Genomic DNA, 17,493 nt, shown 5'->3' with positions numbered 1-17,493 from the left:
GGAGGATTGAAGGGAGGTGAATGTTGTCCCCTTGCTCAAAAAAGGTAGTAGGGATAGTCCAGGTAATTATAGACCAGCAAGCTGCACGTCTGTGGTGGGAAAGCTGTTGGAAAAGATTCTTAGAGATAGGATCAATGGGCATTTAGAGAATCATGGTCTGATCAGGGACAGTCAGCATGGCTTTGTGAAGGGCAGATCGTGCCTAACAAGCCTGATAGAGTTCTTTGAGGAGGCGACCAGGCATATAGATGAGGTTAGTGCAGTGGATGTGATCTACATGGATTTTAGTAAGGCATTTAGATAGATAGATAGATAGATACTTTATTCATCCCCAAGGGGAAATTCAACATTTTTCAAGTGTCCCATACACTTATTGTAGCAAAACTAATTACATACAGTATTTAACTCAATATAAATGTAACCCCCTGGGTCGCCTCAGGCTGGCTCAGCTCGTTTCGTCTAGGGGGAGCAAACTGGGTAATCAGCTGGTGTGGATGCTGTGTGATGTCCCCGCCTCGCCCAAAAACAGACAGTACACCATATGCGATTAAATGAGTACAATTTATAAAGGTTACTATAACTAAGTGATTAATAACGATACAGTATATATGAAGAGAAAATTAAAGAAAAGGCGCCAAACTTATCAAAGTCCAAACCACTTCGTGCACAGCCGTTGGAGCTCAATTATTGAAGTCTTCTGGCCACCATTCGACCCCCTCCGAACTCCTCGACTCTCCAAACAGCTCAGGACCCTCCGAGTGGTCAACCAAGCACATCTAGCTTCATCCCCCCCCCTCCTCGGAGAATCTCCTGGCCTCGGACCCCCCTTTGGGGTCCGATCCTCGCCCAGCTTAGAGCATTGCGTCCTCTCTCTCGACCCCCTCGCGCCGATCCGCCCAAAAGCCCGTCAACAAAAGCTTACAGACTCAGAAGAAAGAACATTAATCCCCATTTGGTTTACAAAGGAATACCATTCTCGTTATCAGTAAATTAGCATTCTTGCTAGTTAACAAAAAGAAACCCTTTCCCAACAGTAACAAAGAAAAAAGAAGAAACCCCCTTTACATAAATATGATATGCATCTAAAATCACCCTCCCAAAAAGCATTAATAAATAGCTTTTAAAAAGTTCTTAAATAGTTTACTAAAGTGGATTGAGTGGTAACTTAAGCTCAGTCCTAACCCCGGCACTTTAACATGTCTTGCCCCTGGTGGTTGAATTGTAGAGCCGAATGGCGTTGGGGAGTAATGATCTCTTCATCCTGTCTGAGGAGCATTGCATTGACAGCAACCTGCTGCTGAAGCTGCTTCTCTGTCTCTGGATGGTGCTGTGCAGAGGATGTTCAGGGATTTCCATGATTCACCGTAGCCTACTCAGCGCCCTCCGCTCTGCCACCGATGTCATACTCTCCAGTTCTGTGCCCACGACAGAGCCCGCCTTCCTTACCAGCTTATTAAGACGTGAGGCGTCCCTCTTCTTAATGCTGCCTCCCCAGCACGCCACCACAAAGAAGAGGGCGCTCTCCACAACTGACCAATAGAACATCTTCAGCATCTCACTACAAACATGAATGACGCCAGCCTTCTGAGGAAGTACAGTCGACTCTGTGCTTTCCTGCACAGGGCATCTGTGTCGGCAGTCCAGTCTAGCTTCTCATCTAACTGCACTCCCAGATACTTGTAGGTCTTAACCTGCTCCACACATTCTCCATTAATTTGAGATTAATTCTCCATTTGACAAGGTTCCGAGCTTATTCAGAAAGTCAGAAGGCATGGGATCCAGGGAAGTTTGGCCAGGTTGATTCAGAATTGGCTTGCTTGCAGAAGGCAGAGGGTTGTGGTGGAGGGAGTACATTCAGATTGGAGGGTTGTGACTAGTGGTGTCCCAGAAGGATCTGTTCTGGGACCTCTACTTTTTATGATTTTTATTGACGACCTGGATGTGGGGGTAGAAGGGTGGGTTGGCACGTTTGCAGATGACACAAAGGTTGGTGGTGTTGAGGATAGTGTAGAGTATTGTCGAAGATTGCAGAGAGACATTGATAGGATGCGGAAGGGGGCTGAGAAGTGGCAGATGGAGTTCAACCCGGAGAAGTGTGAGGTGGTACACTTTGGAAGGACAAACTCCAAGGCAGAGGACAAAGTAAATGGCAGGATACTTGGTAGTGTAGAGGAGCAGAGGGATCTGGGGGTACATGTCCACAGGTCCCTGAAAGTTGCCTTACAGGTAGATAGGGTAGTTAAGAAAGCTTATGGGGTGTTAGCTTTCATAAGTCGAGGGATAGAGTTTAAGAGATGTGATGCAATGATGCAGCTCTATAAAACTCTAGTTAGGCCACACTCTAGTTAGGCCACACTGTCCTGTTCTGGTCGCCTCACGATAGGAAGGATGTGGAAGCATTGGAAAGGGTACAGAGGAGATTTACCAGGATGCTGCCTGGTTTAGAGAGTATGGATTATGATCAGAGATCAAGGGAGCTAGGGCTTTACTCTTTGGAGAGAAGGAGGATGAGAGGAGACATGATAGAGGTGTACAAGATATTAAGAGGAATAGACAGAGTGGACAGCCAGTGCCTCTTCCCCAGGGCACCACTGCTCAGTACAAGAGGACATGGCTTTAAGGTAAGGGGAGGGAAGTTCAAGGGGGATATTAGAGGAAGGTTTTTCACTCAGAGAGTGGTTGGTGCGTGAAATGCACTGCCTGAGTCAGAGGTGGAAGCAGTTACACTAGTGAAGTTTAAGAGACTACTAGACAGGTATATGGAGGAATTTAAGGTGGGAGGTTATATAGGAGGCAGAGTTTGAGGGTTGGTACAACATTGTGGGCTGAAGGGCCTGTAATGTGCTGTACTGTTCTATAACATTCATCTGTTCCACTCTATCCACTGTGCTCATTATATTCTCAAAAATTCTAGAAAGTTTGTCAAAGAGGACCTGCTTTTGCTGAATCCATGCTGATTTGCCTGATGTATCTATTTCTTTCTAGTTGCCTCGCTATTTCTTCTTTAATGATAGCTTCAAGCATTTTCCCAACTACAGATGTTAAACTAACTGGCCTATAGTTACCCGCCTTTTGCCTACATCCTTTTTTGAATAGTAATGTGACATTTCCATCTTCCAACCTGCCCAGAGTCCAGAGAATTTTGGTAAATCATCACCAAAGCCTCTACTATAACTTCTGCCATTTTTTTCAGTACCCTGGGATACATTCCATGAGGACCAGGGGACTTGTCTATCTTCAGGCCCGCAGGTTTGCTCAGCACTACCTCTTTAGTGATAGCTATTGTATTGAGGTCCTCACCTCCCATCGCATCCATAACATCTCTCTTTGGCATGTTAGGTGTGTCCTCCACCATGAAGACCAACACAAGATAGTCATTCAAAGCCTCGGTCATTTCCTCATTACCTAATATCCATTCCCCCTTCTCGTCCCTCAAGGGACTTATATTTACTTTAGCCACCCTTTTCCCCTTTATATAATTATAAAAAGTTTTGCTATCTGTTTTTATATTTTGCACTAGTTTATTTTCATAATCTACTTTCCCTTTATTGCTTGCTTAGTGGTTCTTCATTGCTTTTAAAAGTTTTCCCAATCTTCCAGTTTCCCACTACTCTTGGTGACTTTGTATGCATGAGCTTTTAGTTTGATGCCTTCTTTTATTTCCTTAGTTATCCATGGCTGGCTCGCCCCACAATTATTGTCCTTGCTTTTAACTGGAATATACTTTTGTTGAGCACTGTGAAAAATCTCTTTGAAAGTCTTCCACTGTTCCTCAACCGTCCCACCATGTAGCCTGTGTTCCTAGTCTACACCAGTCAAATCCTCCTTCATCCCATTGTTTAGGCAAAATACACTGGTTTTAGATTGAACTATTGCACCCTCCATTTGTATGAGAAACTCTATCATACTGTGATTACTCTTTCCAAAAGGATCCCTAACTGCAAGATCACTAATTTTACCTGTCTCATTGCACAGGACCAGATCTAAGATAGCACGTTCCCTTGTAGGTTCAGTAACATGCTGTTCAGGAAAGCTATCACGGACGCTTTCTATGAAGTCCTCCTCCAGACTGCCTTGACCAACTTGATTCACCCAATCTACGTGCAAGTTAAAATCCCCCTGAAAACTGTTTTCCATTTTTACATGCCTCAGATATTTCTTTGCTTATTGCCTGTGTCACTGTAATGTTATTATTCGGTGGTATATAGACAACTCCCAACAGTGAGTTTTTTTCCCCCTTATTTCCTAATCTCTACCCAGATGGATTCAACATTCTGCTCCTTAGATCTTATATCATCTCTCATTATCACCCTGATCTCATCTTTAACTAAGAGAGCTACCCCACCTCCCTTACCTTTCTGCCCATCCTTCCGTATTACCTGATATCCTTGGATATTTAATTCCCAATCCTCTCACTCTGCAACCACAGCTCTGTAATAGCCACTAAATCACACCCCTTTGTACTGATTTCTGCCACGTTCATTGACCTTGCTACAGGCATTCAGAAAATGCCCTTACACTCATTGTGCTTTTAAAATCTTGTAATCTTTTACTCTTTTGTATTTGACTTTTCTTTACTCCACTCTTAATTTTCTCGCTTTATCCACACTTTTCTTTTTTACTTTATGCATACTTCTCCAATCTGTTGAACCCACCCCCCTATTATTTAATTTAAAGCCCTCCCCACAGCTCTAGTTACGCAATTCACTGGGATCCAGGTCCCATCACGGTTCAGGTGTAGGCCGTCCCAGTGGTACAGCTCCCTCCTTCCCCAGTACAGAAATCCACTCCTCACACACCAATCCTTGAGCCACCCATTTAATTCTCTAAACTTCTTGACCCTATGCCACTTTGCAGGTGGCTCAGGTAATAACCCAGAGATTACCACCTTCTTGGATCTGCTTTTTAAGCTGTTCAAATTCCCTCAGCAGAACCTCTTTCCTCATTCTACTCATGTCATTGGTACCCACATGGACAATGACAACTGGATCTCTCACTGCAAATTCCTCTACAGGTCAGATAGGATGTCCCGAACCTAGGTACTAGGCAGGTAACACAGCCTTTGGGACACTATATCCTCATGACAGAGAACTCTGTCTATTGCCCTGACTATACTATCCCCAATTACCACTACATTTCTCTTCTCTCCCCCTCTTGAATGGCTCCCTGAACTACGGTGCCACAGTCAGGTTGCTCATCCTTCCTACAGCCCCCTCTCTCATCCACGCAGGGAGCAAGGATCTCAGACCTGTTGGACAAGCTCATGGGCTGAGGCTCCTCCAGCGCTGTCTCTTGGATCCCACTACCCGCCTCACTCACAGTCACACCCTCCTGTCCCTGACCACAGACAGAATTTGAGGCAGCTAATCTAACAGGTGTGACTACCTCCTGAAGCAGAGAATCCAGGTGACTCTCCCCCTCCCAGTCTCATCAGCTTTCAGCCTGAGTCACTCAAACAGCCAACACTCGCTGCAGATGTGGTCACCAGGAACCACAGTGGGGTCCACCAGCTCCCACATCATGCAGCTACAGCACATCACCTGATCATCCCTACTTTATTTAATTAGCTGTAATTAAGTGACTTTTTATTTAACCTCCACAAAACCCTTACCTTTTACTTACCTGTCCCTCCTCACCAAAGCCTCAGGTTCCCACTCCTGCATTGCTCCACTCACACAGTGGCCGCTCTGCTTTGACCCTGCTTTATTTTTATTTGCTCCTGCAAATGAATCATGAATCAATTGGTCTGCCGCTAATGCGCCGAGCCCTGCAAAACACTCCTTTTTAAAACACTTCTCCCCAACCTGTGCGAAGCTCTCTCTCTCTCTCTGTGAATCGATTGGTCCTTGTGGAGGCCCGGACTAAATCCACTGCTGGGACTTCAAATTCCAGAGTCATAGAAAACTACAGCTCAGAACCAGGCCTTTCAGCCCATCCAGCCCATGCCAAACCATTTAGAGCCATCAACCTATACTTGGATCATCACCCTCCATACTCTCCCAACCACGTACCTATCCAAACTTCTCTTGAATGTTGAATTAAAATCACATCCACCACTTGTGCTGGCAGTTCGTTCCACACTCTGAGTGAAGAAGCTTTCCCTCATGTTCCCTTTAAACATGTCACCTTTCATCCTTAACCCATGACCTCTGTTTGTAATCCCACTCACCCAACCTTGGTGGAAAAAAACTGCTTGCATTTACCCTGCCTATACGCCTCTATCAAATCTCCTCTCAATCTTCTACATTCCAGGGAATAAAATTCTAACCTATTCAATATTTCTTTAGAACCTGTGCAGGTCCTCCAGTCTCTGCAATATCCTTGTAAACTTTCAAAGTACTTCTTCAACCTTATTTATATCTTCCTTTGTAGGTGGATGCTCACAATACTCCACACTAGGCCTCACTAACGTCTTACACAACTTCAACATAACACTCCATGACTGCTGGAGTCAATTAATTGAAGAAATTGGGAACTGGAAGCTCTTAGCATTGGTGATCATGCCACTTCTGGATCAGGAACCCCACATGCTTTCTTCAGGGATGGCAAGGCTGTCCAAACTCACGGTAATGTGGTTAACCCTTCAGAGCTCCCTGAATTAGCGTAGCAACCCCTCAGCTAGGGATGGGCTACCAAAGATGTCTGTCAGGTGGGAAGAGTGAACTTTGAGCTTTATGTTGTAATCCATAATTGGGAAAGGCACAACACCAATTTTTTGTTAGATTAAATGAAATAACAAACAAAATGAAAAATGGAGGAAAAGCAATTTAATGCATAGATGTAATTAATCAACAGAATGATTCATTAATGAATTACGCAGGCTACATTGCAGAATGTGACCATGAAACACAAACTCCAAAATGGAATGGGAATCATGAGCTCCACTCTCACAAGTCTAAATATATTCTCTCTATTATACAAGGTACAACACATAACTTCGGGTCCGTCTGTACTTTTTGACATGGTATACAGTATTAGCCATTTCTGACATGGTATATTAGCCTGATTATGATTTTGAAGCCTTCTAGTTCCGATGACTCTAGTCTCTGTTTTAGTTTCAATTCCTCATTGGTGCTTCGACTTGTGTGGGGTTGCCATAGTTACCTGTATCGTGATGTGTTGGTTCGTCATTGAACTGCCTGATCAGTGCACCAGGCTCCCAGTAACCCCACTGGCTGTCTCACTGATGACTAACCAACCAGTTCCCTGTGGTTGAAGTGACCTGTTTCACAGCAAAATGTACAGGTTTCTATAAGACCGTCAGACGTAGGAGTAGAATTAGGCCATCTGGCCCATTGAGTTGGCTCTGCCATTCAATCATGGCTCATCCTTTTTTCTTCTCCTCCTCAATGCCAGTTCCCGGCCTTCTCCCTGTAACCTTGATGCTGTGTCCAATCAGGAACCTACCAATCTCTGCCTTAAATACACCCAATGACCTGGCCTCCACAGCTGCATGCTTCCCAGTCGACCTTCCACTGTTGAGTCTTGGGGTGAACCAGATGGAATGGACGTCTCCTCTTGTGAAGACTTCAAGGAAATGGGTTTGGCTAATCGAGTTATCTCACCCTCTCCTACATTATAATATTGACAGTTTGTCTGGGGATATGTCACATATCAGTGTTCTGAAGTTTGATGGAGCAGTGGAACATTGCACGACATCATTCACTGTGTTATATACAGGTTGGGGTGTGTGACTGCACCGTCTGACTGTGTCTACCAACACAATGTGCCCAGGGGAACTAAATGAGCAATCACAGGCATGGCTCACCATCTACACAAGCTTGAATGTGTGGGTTAACACCAAGCAGAGTGCATGTAAGTTAGACCTACCTGCAATTGCCCTGTCATCCGAGGCAACATGGCTCCATTTCACAAACGCAGCAATCTTAAATTACACATAAAAAAGGGACACGGAAGAGACGGAGTGTAGTGACCAGCCCCCTCTGAGATGTGCTCAACCTTAAAGCCTCTGACTCTGTTTAGTGGCACAGCTCTGCTACCCCGCAGATCAAAGGAAGGCGTGACTCAACCGAGAAGGGGACCTGGGTCAACAGTATATGATACTGCAGACCCTGGAAATCTGAAATAAAAACAGAAAATGGCACAGCCTGTGGACTGTGGAGGCCAAGTCATTGGGTATATTTAAGGCAGAGGTTGATAGATTTTTGATTAGTCGGGGCATGAAGGGATAGGGGGAGAAGGCAGGAGATTGGGACTGAGAGGGAAATGGATCAGCCATGATGAAATAGTGGAACAGACTCAATGGGCCAAATGACCTAACTCTGCTCCTGTAAGACATTTGGCCCATCAAGGTTCATCATCATGGTCTAAGAAATACCCCATGGTCAGAGTAGACTCTATTGCAAAATCAAATCTTACACCATGTTCCGGTCGTCTTGCCCACAACCATGTCCACTACTTCTCTGCTCTCTTGTACCACCCCCCACCTCACCTCGGCATCTATCTTATCACTGAAGGGGTCTGTCTTGACTTAACAAGGCATCTCAGCAACCGCAGCTAAATAAATTGGATGTCAACTGATTGATTTAAACCTATACCTACGTATTTGCAAGGAACATCTTTGGAATTTTCTTTCAGCAGAGGGTGGACAATTTTGCTTAGACTTTTTTTGAAGATTTAAGATACGCTGATTTCGTAGGAGGTCACTGCGTAGCTTATCCCATTTTCCTGGGCGTAACAGATGTATACGCCACTGTCAGGACTGTGTGCCTTCATCACCACCAATGATGTTTCTACTAGCCAGTAGTGTGGCCCACCACCGCTCAGGATTTTGCTCCCACCGAACTCCCATCGCGCCGTGGCTGTGTTCGAGCTGAGATTGCACTGCAAGTAGATATCCGATCCGTCTGGGACCCTCCTGTTTATAACTGTGGGTGGAGAAAAAGCACAACTCTATTTGCAGCAGCATGCTAAGATTGCAGGAGCCTCTTGAAAGACAAAATTCTTACAGCCAGAGTACTACGCACAAAATACTGGAGGAACTCGCCAGAGCAGGGAGCACCTACTGAGAGGAATAAAGAGGAATCTGACATTTTGGGCTGCGACACTTCATCAGGACTGGAACAGAAAGGGGAAGAAGGCGGAATAAGAAGATGGGAGGAGGGAAAAGAGTACAGGCTGGAAGGTGATGGGTGAAGCCAGCAGAGGGGGAAGGTGGAGAGGTAGAGGAGTGATGGAGTGAGAAGCTAGAAGGTGATCGGCAGAAGAAGAAAGAGTCTGGTAGGAGTGGAGAGTGGACCATGGGAGAAGGGAAAGAGGAGGGGCGCCACAGGGAGGTTATCAAATTATTATTTCTGTCTGATGAGCATTGCTCCATTCCTGAGGCATTCTCTGCATACATCAAGAGCAGGAGGATAACCATGAAGAGGGTGGGACCACTCGAGGATAAAGGGGCGGAATATTTGCTGGGATGCAGAGAATGTGAATGAGGTACTTAATGAGTGCTTTGCTTCAGTATTTACCAAGGAAAAGAATATGGAGGACCAGGAGATCAGTGCTGAGTGTACAAATATATTATGGCATTTAGAACTTAAAGAGGAGGAAGTGTTGGGCCTCCTAATGAGTATTAAGGTGGATAAATCCCTAGGGCCTGATGGGATTTACCCCGGGCTATTGAAGGAGGCAAGATACGAGATTGCTGGGCTCTTGACTTGTATCCTTTGTGTTGTCTCTAGCTACAGGCAAGGTCGCAGATGTCTGGCAAGTGGCTAATGTTGCACCTCTATTTGAGAAGGGAACAAGGGAAAATCCTAGGAACTATAGACCGGTGAGTCTCACATCAGTTGTAGGGAAATTACTGGAGAAAGTTCTTAAGGATAGGATATATGAGGATTTAGAAACCCATGGCCTAATTAGGGAGAGCCATCTTGGCTTTGTGTGTGGCAGGTCATATCTTAATAACTTGATTGAGATTTTTGACAAGGTGACAAGAGAGATTGATAAGTGTAGGGCAGTGGAAGTTGTCTACATGGATTCTAGTAAGGTGTTTGACAAAGTCCCTCAAGAGACGCTAATCCAGATTAAGCTGCATGGGATGTGCAGTGAATTGGCTGTTGGATTCAGAACTGGCTTGTGAAGGGACTTACTCGATCTGGAGGTCTGTAATTAGTGGTATTGCCCAGGGATCTGTACTGGGACCGCTGTTGTTCATTATGTATATAAATAACCTGGATGAAAATGTAGACGGGTGGGTTAGTAAGTTGACAGACGATACCAAGATTGGAGATGTGGATAGTGTAGAAGACTGACAAAGAATACAGAGTGATATAGATCAGTTGCAGATATGGGCAGAGAAATGGCAGATGGAGTTTAACCCAGATAAATGTGAAGTGTTGCACCTCAGTAGGGCAAATGTAAGGAGACAGTACACTGTTCAGGAAAAGCTCCTTAACAGAATTGCTAAGCAGAGAGATCTTGTGATCCAGGTTCATGGCTCCATGAAAGTAGCTACACAGATCAATAGGTGGTTGAGAAGGCTTATGGAATACTTGCCTTTATTAGTTGAGGCATTGAGTTCAAAAGTCAGGAGGTTATGTTGCTGTTACAACACGCACCCATCCGCGCCAGCGTCCAGGGTTCAGACGCTCTAACACCCCGGGGTATAGATAGCTGGTGCAGCCCATTTAAAGATTCAAGACGGTCCTGCTAATTGGCAATCATGTTTCGGGTGCAAAGGTTCGAGCATTTAAACAGCACCTGAACTGAGGTTTGGTGTCGATCGTCAGCCTACTCGTGAGTTCATCTAGTATTTGTTTCGTGCTCAGATTCTCGATCCAGTTTGAAACCGTGTATCGATCCTTGCCTTGGATACTTCAGCATTTGGGTCCAAGCCATCCTCTTCAAGGACTCTCGTCACAGTTGCAACTTCTTAAAGCTCTGGTTATATTGCGTACAGTTCTGGTCACCTCACTACAGGAGGATGTTGGGAGAGGGTGCAGAAGAGGTTTACCAGGATGCTGCCTGGTTTAGAGGGCTGGATAAACTTGGATTGTTTTCTCTTGAGCATCGGAGGCTGAGGGGAGATCTGATGAGTTTACGAGTGGCATAGATAGAGTAGACAGGGTATATCTGTTTCGCAGGTTTGAAGTGTCTAATACAGGGGTGGGCATTGAAGGTGAGAGGGGGTTGGTTCAAGGGGGATGTGAGAGGCAAATACTTTAGAGGCTTTTAGGAGATGTTTGGTTAGGCACATGGATGTAAGGAAGATGGGAAGAAATAGATATTGTGTAGGGAGGAGGGATTAATGTTCGGGTGTCTTTGATTTGCTTTTTACCTGGTTCGGCAAAAAACTTTGGGCTGAATGGCCTGTTCCTGTGCCTGTACTGTTCTATATGTTTTCATCATTCTTTAGCTGGACACCTGCAGGCTTCAGTTCAGTACTGAAATGCTGTTCAAACTCATTTTGTAGAATGACTGAAAATGCCAAGCCAGTGTCCAATTTCATTTTAATTAATTTGCTGTTCACTTCTGGTGTAATCCATGTTGCTTGTCTCTTGTTAGTTTTCACATTGTAAATCTCAAGGTCATCCAGTTCAGTGTTGTTCCCAGATTTTTCACCAACAGCAGGCAGATTATTTCTCTTTTTGAAACTACAGCTTGACTTCTTATCTTGCCCTCTTCCCTATGCAGTCCATTTACTTTTTGTCTGCCTGCCATGTCATACTTTGTTGCATTTTCTGCAAGTTATTCCTTTAAACCTGCATTGGTGTTAGGAGCAGTTTTTGAATGTCTTCTTGTAAGATTCCACAAACAAAACGGTCTCTCAGTGTATCATTAAGCCGATTACTGAACTGACAATATTCAGACAATCTCTTCAATTCAGCCACGTCTGCTAAAATGGATTCCCCTTCCTTTGATTCCATTTATGAAACCTAAAGTGTTCTGCAGTCAACAATGCGTTCTGTTCTAAACGTTCCTGCATTATTTTCATGATATCAACAATGCTCATTTTAGCTGGTTTGGTTGGAGCAATCATGCTTCTAAGCAAACTGTATGCTCTTCCATCTATTACGTTAAGCAAGACTGCCACACGCTTCTCATTGGCTATTGCTCTTGTTTATGAACCCGTGAATTCATCTGTTTTTTTGCCTTTTTAAAAAATTCAACCACGACTGTCCCTTTCCAAGGAAGTATGTGCTGCTCTGCTTTTTTACTTAACTGTTTCTTTTTAACTCAAATATCTCACTGCACTTTAATTGGTAGGGAGTTAAGTCAGGTTTGGTTAAAACTTACTTATTAACACTTACATTTTGCAGCCCTAAAATATACAATGAATTGAAAGAAAAATATGGGAAGCCGGGGATAATGTGAGTCTATTTGTTTTTACACTTAATGAGGCACACATGTATGACATGGTGACATAATAATATGTGCCATTCACATACATTTACATTTAATCCATAATGGATTATTTAAACAAAGGATGCTTAATCAAGCAATATATTTATAATAATAATGAAATGCTAAATACTCAGCAATATGCCCACAAGAAATCAAACAGCTACATACCATTTGGGTTGCTGTCCAAACATCCTTTGTTCCCGTTTGCAATGTCTTGAATCAGACTCGTTCTGCAACAGAGGATACAAAGTTAGAGCCAAGTGTAGGAGCTGAATCCCCACCGAGATCAGAGAATCAGAAAGGACTATCCACACCACTGCCACGTAGAGAGCGCAGTGGCAGTCACAAGGTCACAGCTACCTCTTCACACTGTCCCCCCTCATCCCCTCATCCCAGTGATGGGGAACCGGTAAACGGGGCTCACACTCATGATCACTATCACTGGGAGTGACTGAGTGAGTTTATCGCCCTTTGAGTGAGTTCCACCAGCATATTCCTGTCTCTTTTACTTCTCCCCTTTTTGGATTCAATATGTTTAAAAGTTTACTTTTGGGTTCAGAGAATTAGAGGCCTCCTCTTTCCCAGGGAAAACCACAGATCCCTGGTGCAGTGCGAGTGTCCTGTCCGAGAACTCTGACATGCTCTGATGTCACAGAGTGCACTGTGACATCCCTGTCCATGGCCGCCAGTACCGATCCCATTTACCAGTACGCAGGCTGCAGCCTCTGTGGTGCAGCTGGTAGAGCCACCGTCTCAGCTCAGTAATCCAGCAACCCGGGTTCAACCCCGATCCCGGTGCAGTCCGTGTGGAATTTGTCCAAGTTCCCCGTGACTCTGTGGACTTCCCCTGTGTACTCCTGTTTCCAAGGACATGTGGGTTGATAAGTTTATTGGCCTCTGTATGTGGTCACCAGTGAGTGGAGGAGTTTGGGAAGGTTGGTGGGAAATTAGGAAGAGTACTATGGGATTAGTGTAAATGGCTACTTGCTTGGTACATACCCCATAATGGGTTAAAAGATCCTGCAGAAACGGAACACACCTGGAGTCTGGTTTTGCTATTAACAAAACACTAATTTATTAGTATCTACCAATACTAGTAAACTTAAAACCAGATAAACCAAGGATTAACAGTGTTAGGCATAGAGAGGTGTGAGTACATGTTTCCCAAACTCATTCAAGCTTAGGTGGTAAATGATACAGTCTTATGATGGTATGTGAGAAAGTTCAGTTTAATGCACAAGGTTGCTGTTGTTGTTAAGAATGAGAGATTTGTAATCCAAAGGCATATGTTGTGAGAAGGAAATTACATCGATATTCCACAGATTCCACGACAGCAATACAAAATAACAATAGCAGTAGGTTTTATCTCTGAAGTTGTTCCAGTCCACACACGAAGTATGACCAACAGTGATCTTCAATGAATATCCTTTCAACACGAGTGGTACCACTCCCGGATTCAGCTACGGGACATCCCAAAGTGGTGGCCACAGGATACTCAAACAGAATCCATGCATGGATTATCACCAACAGTAGCTCATCACAAAGGGGACCATCTTCAATGGAACCACCACCCAGTCGAGGGTCGACATACCAATAGATTCCACAAGGTTACCCCACTCACACACAACGTGATAGCCACATATCCAGTTCCACAACATACAAAATAACTCCAACAGTGATTTGCCACAGGGGTGCCTTTCTTCAGTGAACTACCACACCCAGACAAAGGGTAAACAAACACGTGGTATTCACAAAGGTTTCCCCTCACCAGAGAACCCACTCCTGTGGATTAACTAAGCGACAATCACACTTCCGTAGCCGAATGGAAACAAACTCACTCTTAGAGAGAGAGAGTCCAAACAGTGATCTCTTTGTCACTAGGTTTCTTCTGTTCCAAACCTTCCTCTCCTCTCTTCTCTTCCTGCAAACTTGTTCTAGTTGCAGAAACAGTTCTAGTTGTGAGAGTCTTTTATCAATACTCTGGATCAATCTTAACTCACCCCTTTTGGGCTACTGAAAGTTTAAACCAGCGACCGACTCACTGTTGTCTTCCATTGACCGAATCCATCTTGACTCTGACTGTGTGTCTGTAAAAGGAATCATCTGACCTTGCTTATTCAAAACAAGCCGCGAGAAACCATAACACAAGCTGCTCACCATAGCAACCCAGCAACTCTCCAGTCAGTAGGAATCCAAAAAAACCAGTCATTCTCAATTCTTCTGGCGTTTTAAAGTGACGGACCACAGAAAAAGTGAACCCTAGGGGTACATAACGGTTCAGATGGTGGGCAGAAGGGCCTGCTTTATGCTACAATTCACAGGTGATGCACCAGGACTGAACCAGGATGAGGAGAACACATGATAGCATTTGGGTATCTCAGAGTGCACCAGGGCACCAGACACTGTTTAAAATGGTGCTCACACCTAATGTGAGGAAAGCAAGAAGAGAGATAAAATTATAATAGTTTGCTCACATTTAGAAGAAACTGGATGGAGTCAACCCTTTTCTCTCCTGCCCTCATCTCTTTCTCAGCTATTTCTCTTTCTTTATGCCTGCCCTTTTCTCTCTATCCTGGATTCTCTACATCTCACCCTCAGTCTCAAAGGTCATCTGCCCAGTCACTGTCCCATAATGGGCTCTTTGAGTGGGTGCTTCTGTCAAGTGGGATGAAATGAGGTAGGCATCCTTCGGTAGTGTTGGAACGGTGTTGTGGGTCACTCTACCACTGCTTGTGGGAGTCCAGTGCACAGGAATGGAAGAAGCCGCAGAGTGGTGGACTCTGCCCAATACATCTCGGACACATTCCTCACCACTACTGGTAATAACTACATGAAGAGCTGCCTCAAGGAGGCAATATGCATCATCAAAGATCTCCGCCAACTTGGTCATGTCATCTTCTCAACTGGGCAGAAGGTACAGAAGCCTAGAGTCCCACAGCACCAGTTTCAACAACAGCTACTTCCCGTCAACGATTCAGTTCATGAACGAACTAGCACAGCCATCTGAGCACTTAGTTCACATACAGGAGATGCTGGAAATCCAGTGTATCACACACAAAACGCTGGAAGAGCTCAGCAGGTCAGGACGCATCTATGGAGAGGAGTAAAGTCAATGTTTCAGATCTTCATCATTCATGCCTGACCTGCTGAGCCCCTCCAGCATTTGTGTGTAGACTACTTTGGTCACCGCCCTAAAATGGACTTTGTGCCGCAGAAACGCTGTAATTCACTTCCCTTACAGCAGGTGGGGCTAAATCTACATGCCACTGACTCAACACAAGCACCAGAAATTTATAATCAACTGACAGGGCTGGAAAATGATTTGAAACTAGTAATATCAGAATATGGCAGGCAAGATGAAAGAGATTAAATGTCAAGTCTGGAAGGTATCTGAACTATTGAGACAGATTTCCATCTAGCTAATATAGAGTGGAGGAAACGGACAGGGTGACATTGTGTTTTAATATAACAGAGATGCATCTTTGGAGCATTTATCTATGCTAACAGTGTTACATTGTACTTCTCAGAGATGAGGGAGCCCTGACAATAGAACAGCTCACACAAAATGCTGGAGGAATTCAGCAGGTCAAGCAGCATCTATGGAAATTAATAGACAGCCGACGTCTTGGGCGGAGACCCTTCTTCAGGATTGAGAAGGAAGGGGGAAGATGCCTGAATAAAGAAGGTGGGGAGAGGGGAAGGAGGCTCGCTGGAGGATGATAGCAGAAGCCAGGCAGAACAGCTTCTTTCCCTTTGCCATCAGATTTCTGATGGTCCATGGACCAGCTCATTATTCTTTTGGAGTGTTTATCCATTGATTGTAACTGATAGGAATGTTTTATATCTTCCACTGTCACAAGGCACCATCCTTCACAGCGTAAGTCAACGATAATAAACCCAGTTCCATTTCCAACTCAGAGCAAAGAGCCAGCTTCTTGATGTCATTTACCCGTGGGAAAGAATGTTGAGAAAGCAAGCATTGGTGATGAAAGCAGAGGGTGTCAAACATCAAGGAAGAATTGTTTCAATAGCAGAATCAGCGGAAAAGGGCAAAATCCGACCTGTTCTCTCTCCGAGGGGCTTTGGGACTTGATGTTATCACTACCACAGCATAGCAACACTGTGAAGACGTTAATCACGTTGCATTCTGTCTTCTGTGTTCTTTCTTGTAAAATGTTTCTATAATTTATGTTTCTCTTGTGAATGACGATGCCATTTGCCGGTGATGCTGCTCGTGTAAGCGCTCCCTTGCACCTGTGTACGCACTTGCGCACATGGCAATGAACCTGACCTTGGAGATCTTCGGCCGAGAGGTTTGGGAGCAGCGTTGCTGACTCTCCCTGTGCAGAACCACGCGGTTCGTTCCAGTGCGACGCTCGCTGGTGCTGTGACACTTTTGAGAACACTTCGGTGGGTTTTGATAAACTGCTTCCATGAAATGAACGCCAGTTTAAGGCAGCAAACGCTTGAGTCACTTCCCCCGACGTTCACCCGGGCCATTCCCATTCCACTTCCTCAGGCAACCAAACCCATACCAGGTCGCTGATCCAGGTGTTAAACTTAGCTTTCCCTTCGGAGCCTGTCTGCTTCTCTCGGGAACTCTGTATTGTTTGAGAAAGAATTCTTGATGAAAGCTCGCGGCAGATTGGAAAATCGAGACGGTGGGTGCGGATGTCTGCACAAGCGACTGGTCTCTCTCTCTCTCCTTCAATGGTGAGAGAGTTTGCGGCTGACTCGAGTAGGAGAGATTGAAACAGCGATCCATTGGCCTCCCCTCCTGCTGAGGCAGGAGTGATATCTCTCGCCCTCGTTAGTGAGAGAGAGGGTCTCTGATGGGATGTCGAGGTGTTGGATGGACTGCAGATCGTGGTGTCTGGGGGCTTGCTATTACTCGGTGGGTGGGGGGGCTGATGCTTTTCTGCTGCTTGTGCATTGCAGGGGGGAGGGGAGGGGGCTTTGTGGTTCCAATGCTTTTCGGGCTTTCATTCTTTTGGGGCTTTTTCTCCTGTTTCATGGATGTCTGTGGAGAGTAAGAATTTCGGGTTGCATACTGTATACATTCTCTGACTTTAAATTGAACCATTGAGCCATTGAAATACCCAGCGGGTCAGTCAACCACTTAGAACAGAGAAA

The 17,493-nt window shown here is 44.9% G+C and overlaps 1 protein-coding gene across 1 annotated transcript in view; it reads right to left on the bottom strand.

The window, feature by feature from the left end:
* Nucleotides 1-6,752: 6,752 nt before the first annotated feature.
* LOC132379806 (semaphorin-4G-like) overlaps nt 6,753-17,493 on the bottom strand; it is a 66,083-nt gene continuing 55,342 nt past the window's right edge. The window contains exons 12-13 of the mRNA XM_059948089.1: nt 12,529-12,590; nt 6,753-8,888 (exon numbers count right to left, since the gene is read on the bottom strand). Of these exons, the coding sequence (XP_059804072.1) occupies nt 8,638-8,888; nt 12,529-12,590 (313 nt within the window). The 3' untranslated portion in view covers nt 6,753-8,637. The remainder of the gene's footprint in view (nt 8,889-12,528; nt 12,591-17,493) is intronic.

Source organism: Hypanus sabinus, chromosome 22 (assembly GCF_030144855.1).
Source record: "Hypanus sabinus isolate sHypSab1 chromosome 22, sHypSab1.hap1, whole genome shotgun sequence".
Lineage (NCBI taxonomy): Eukaryota > Metazoa > Chordata > Chondrichthyes > Myliobatiformes > Dasyatidae > Hypanus > Hypanus sabinus.
This window is presented reverse-complemented; position numbering and strand designations above follow the sequence as displayed.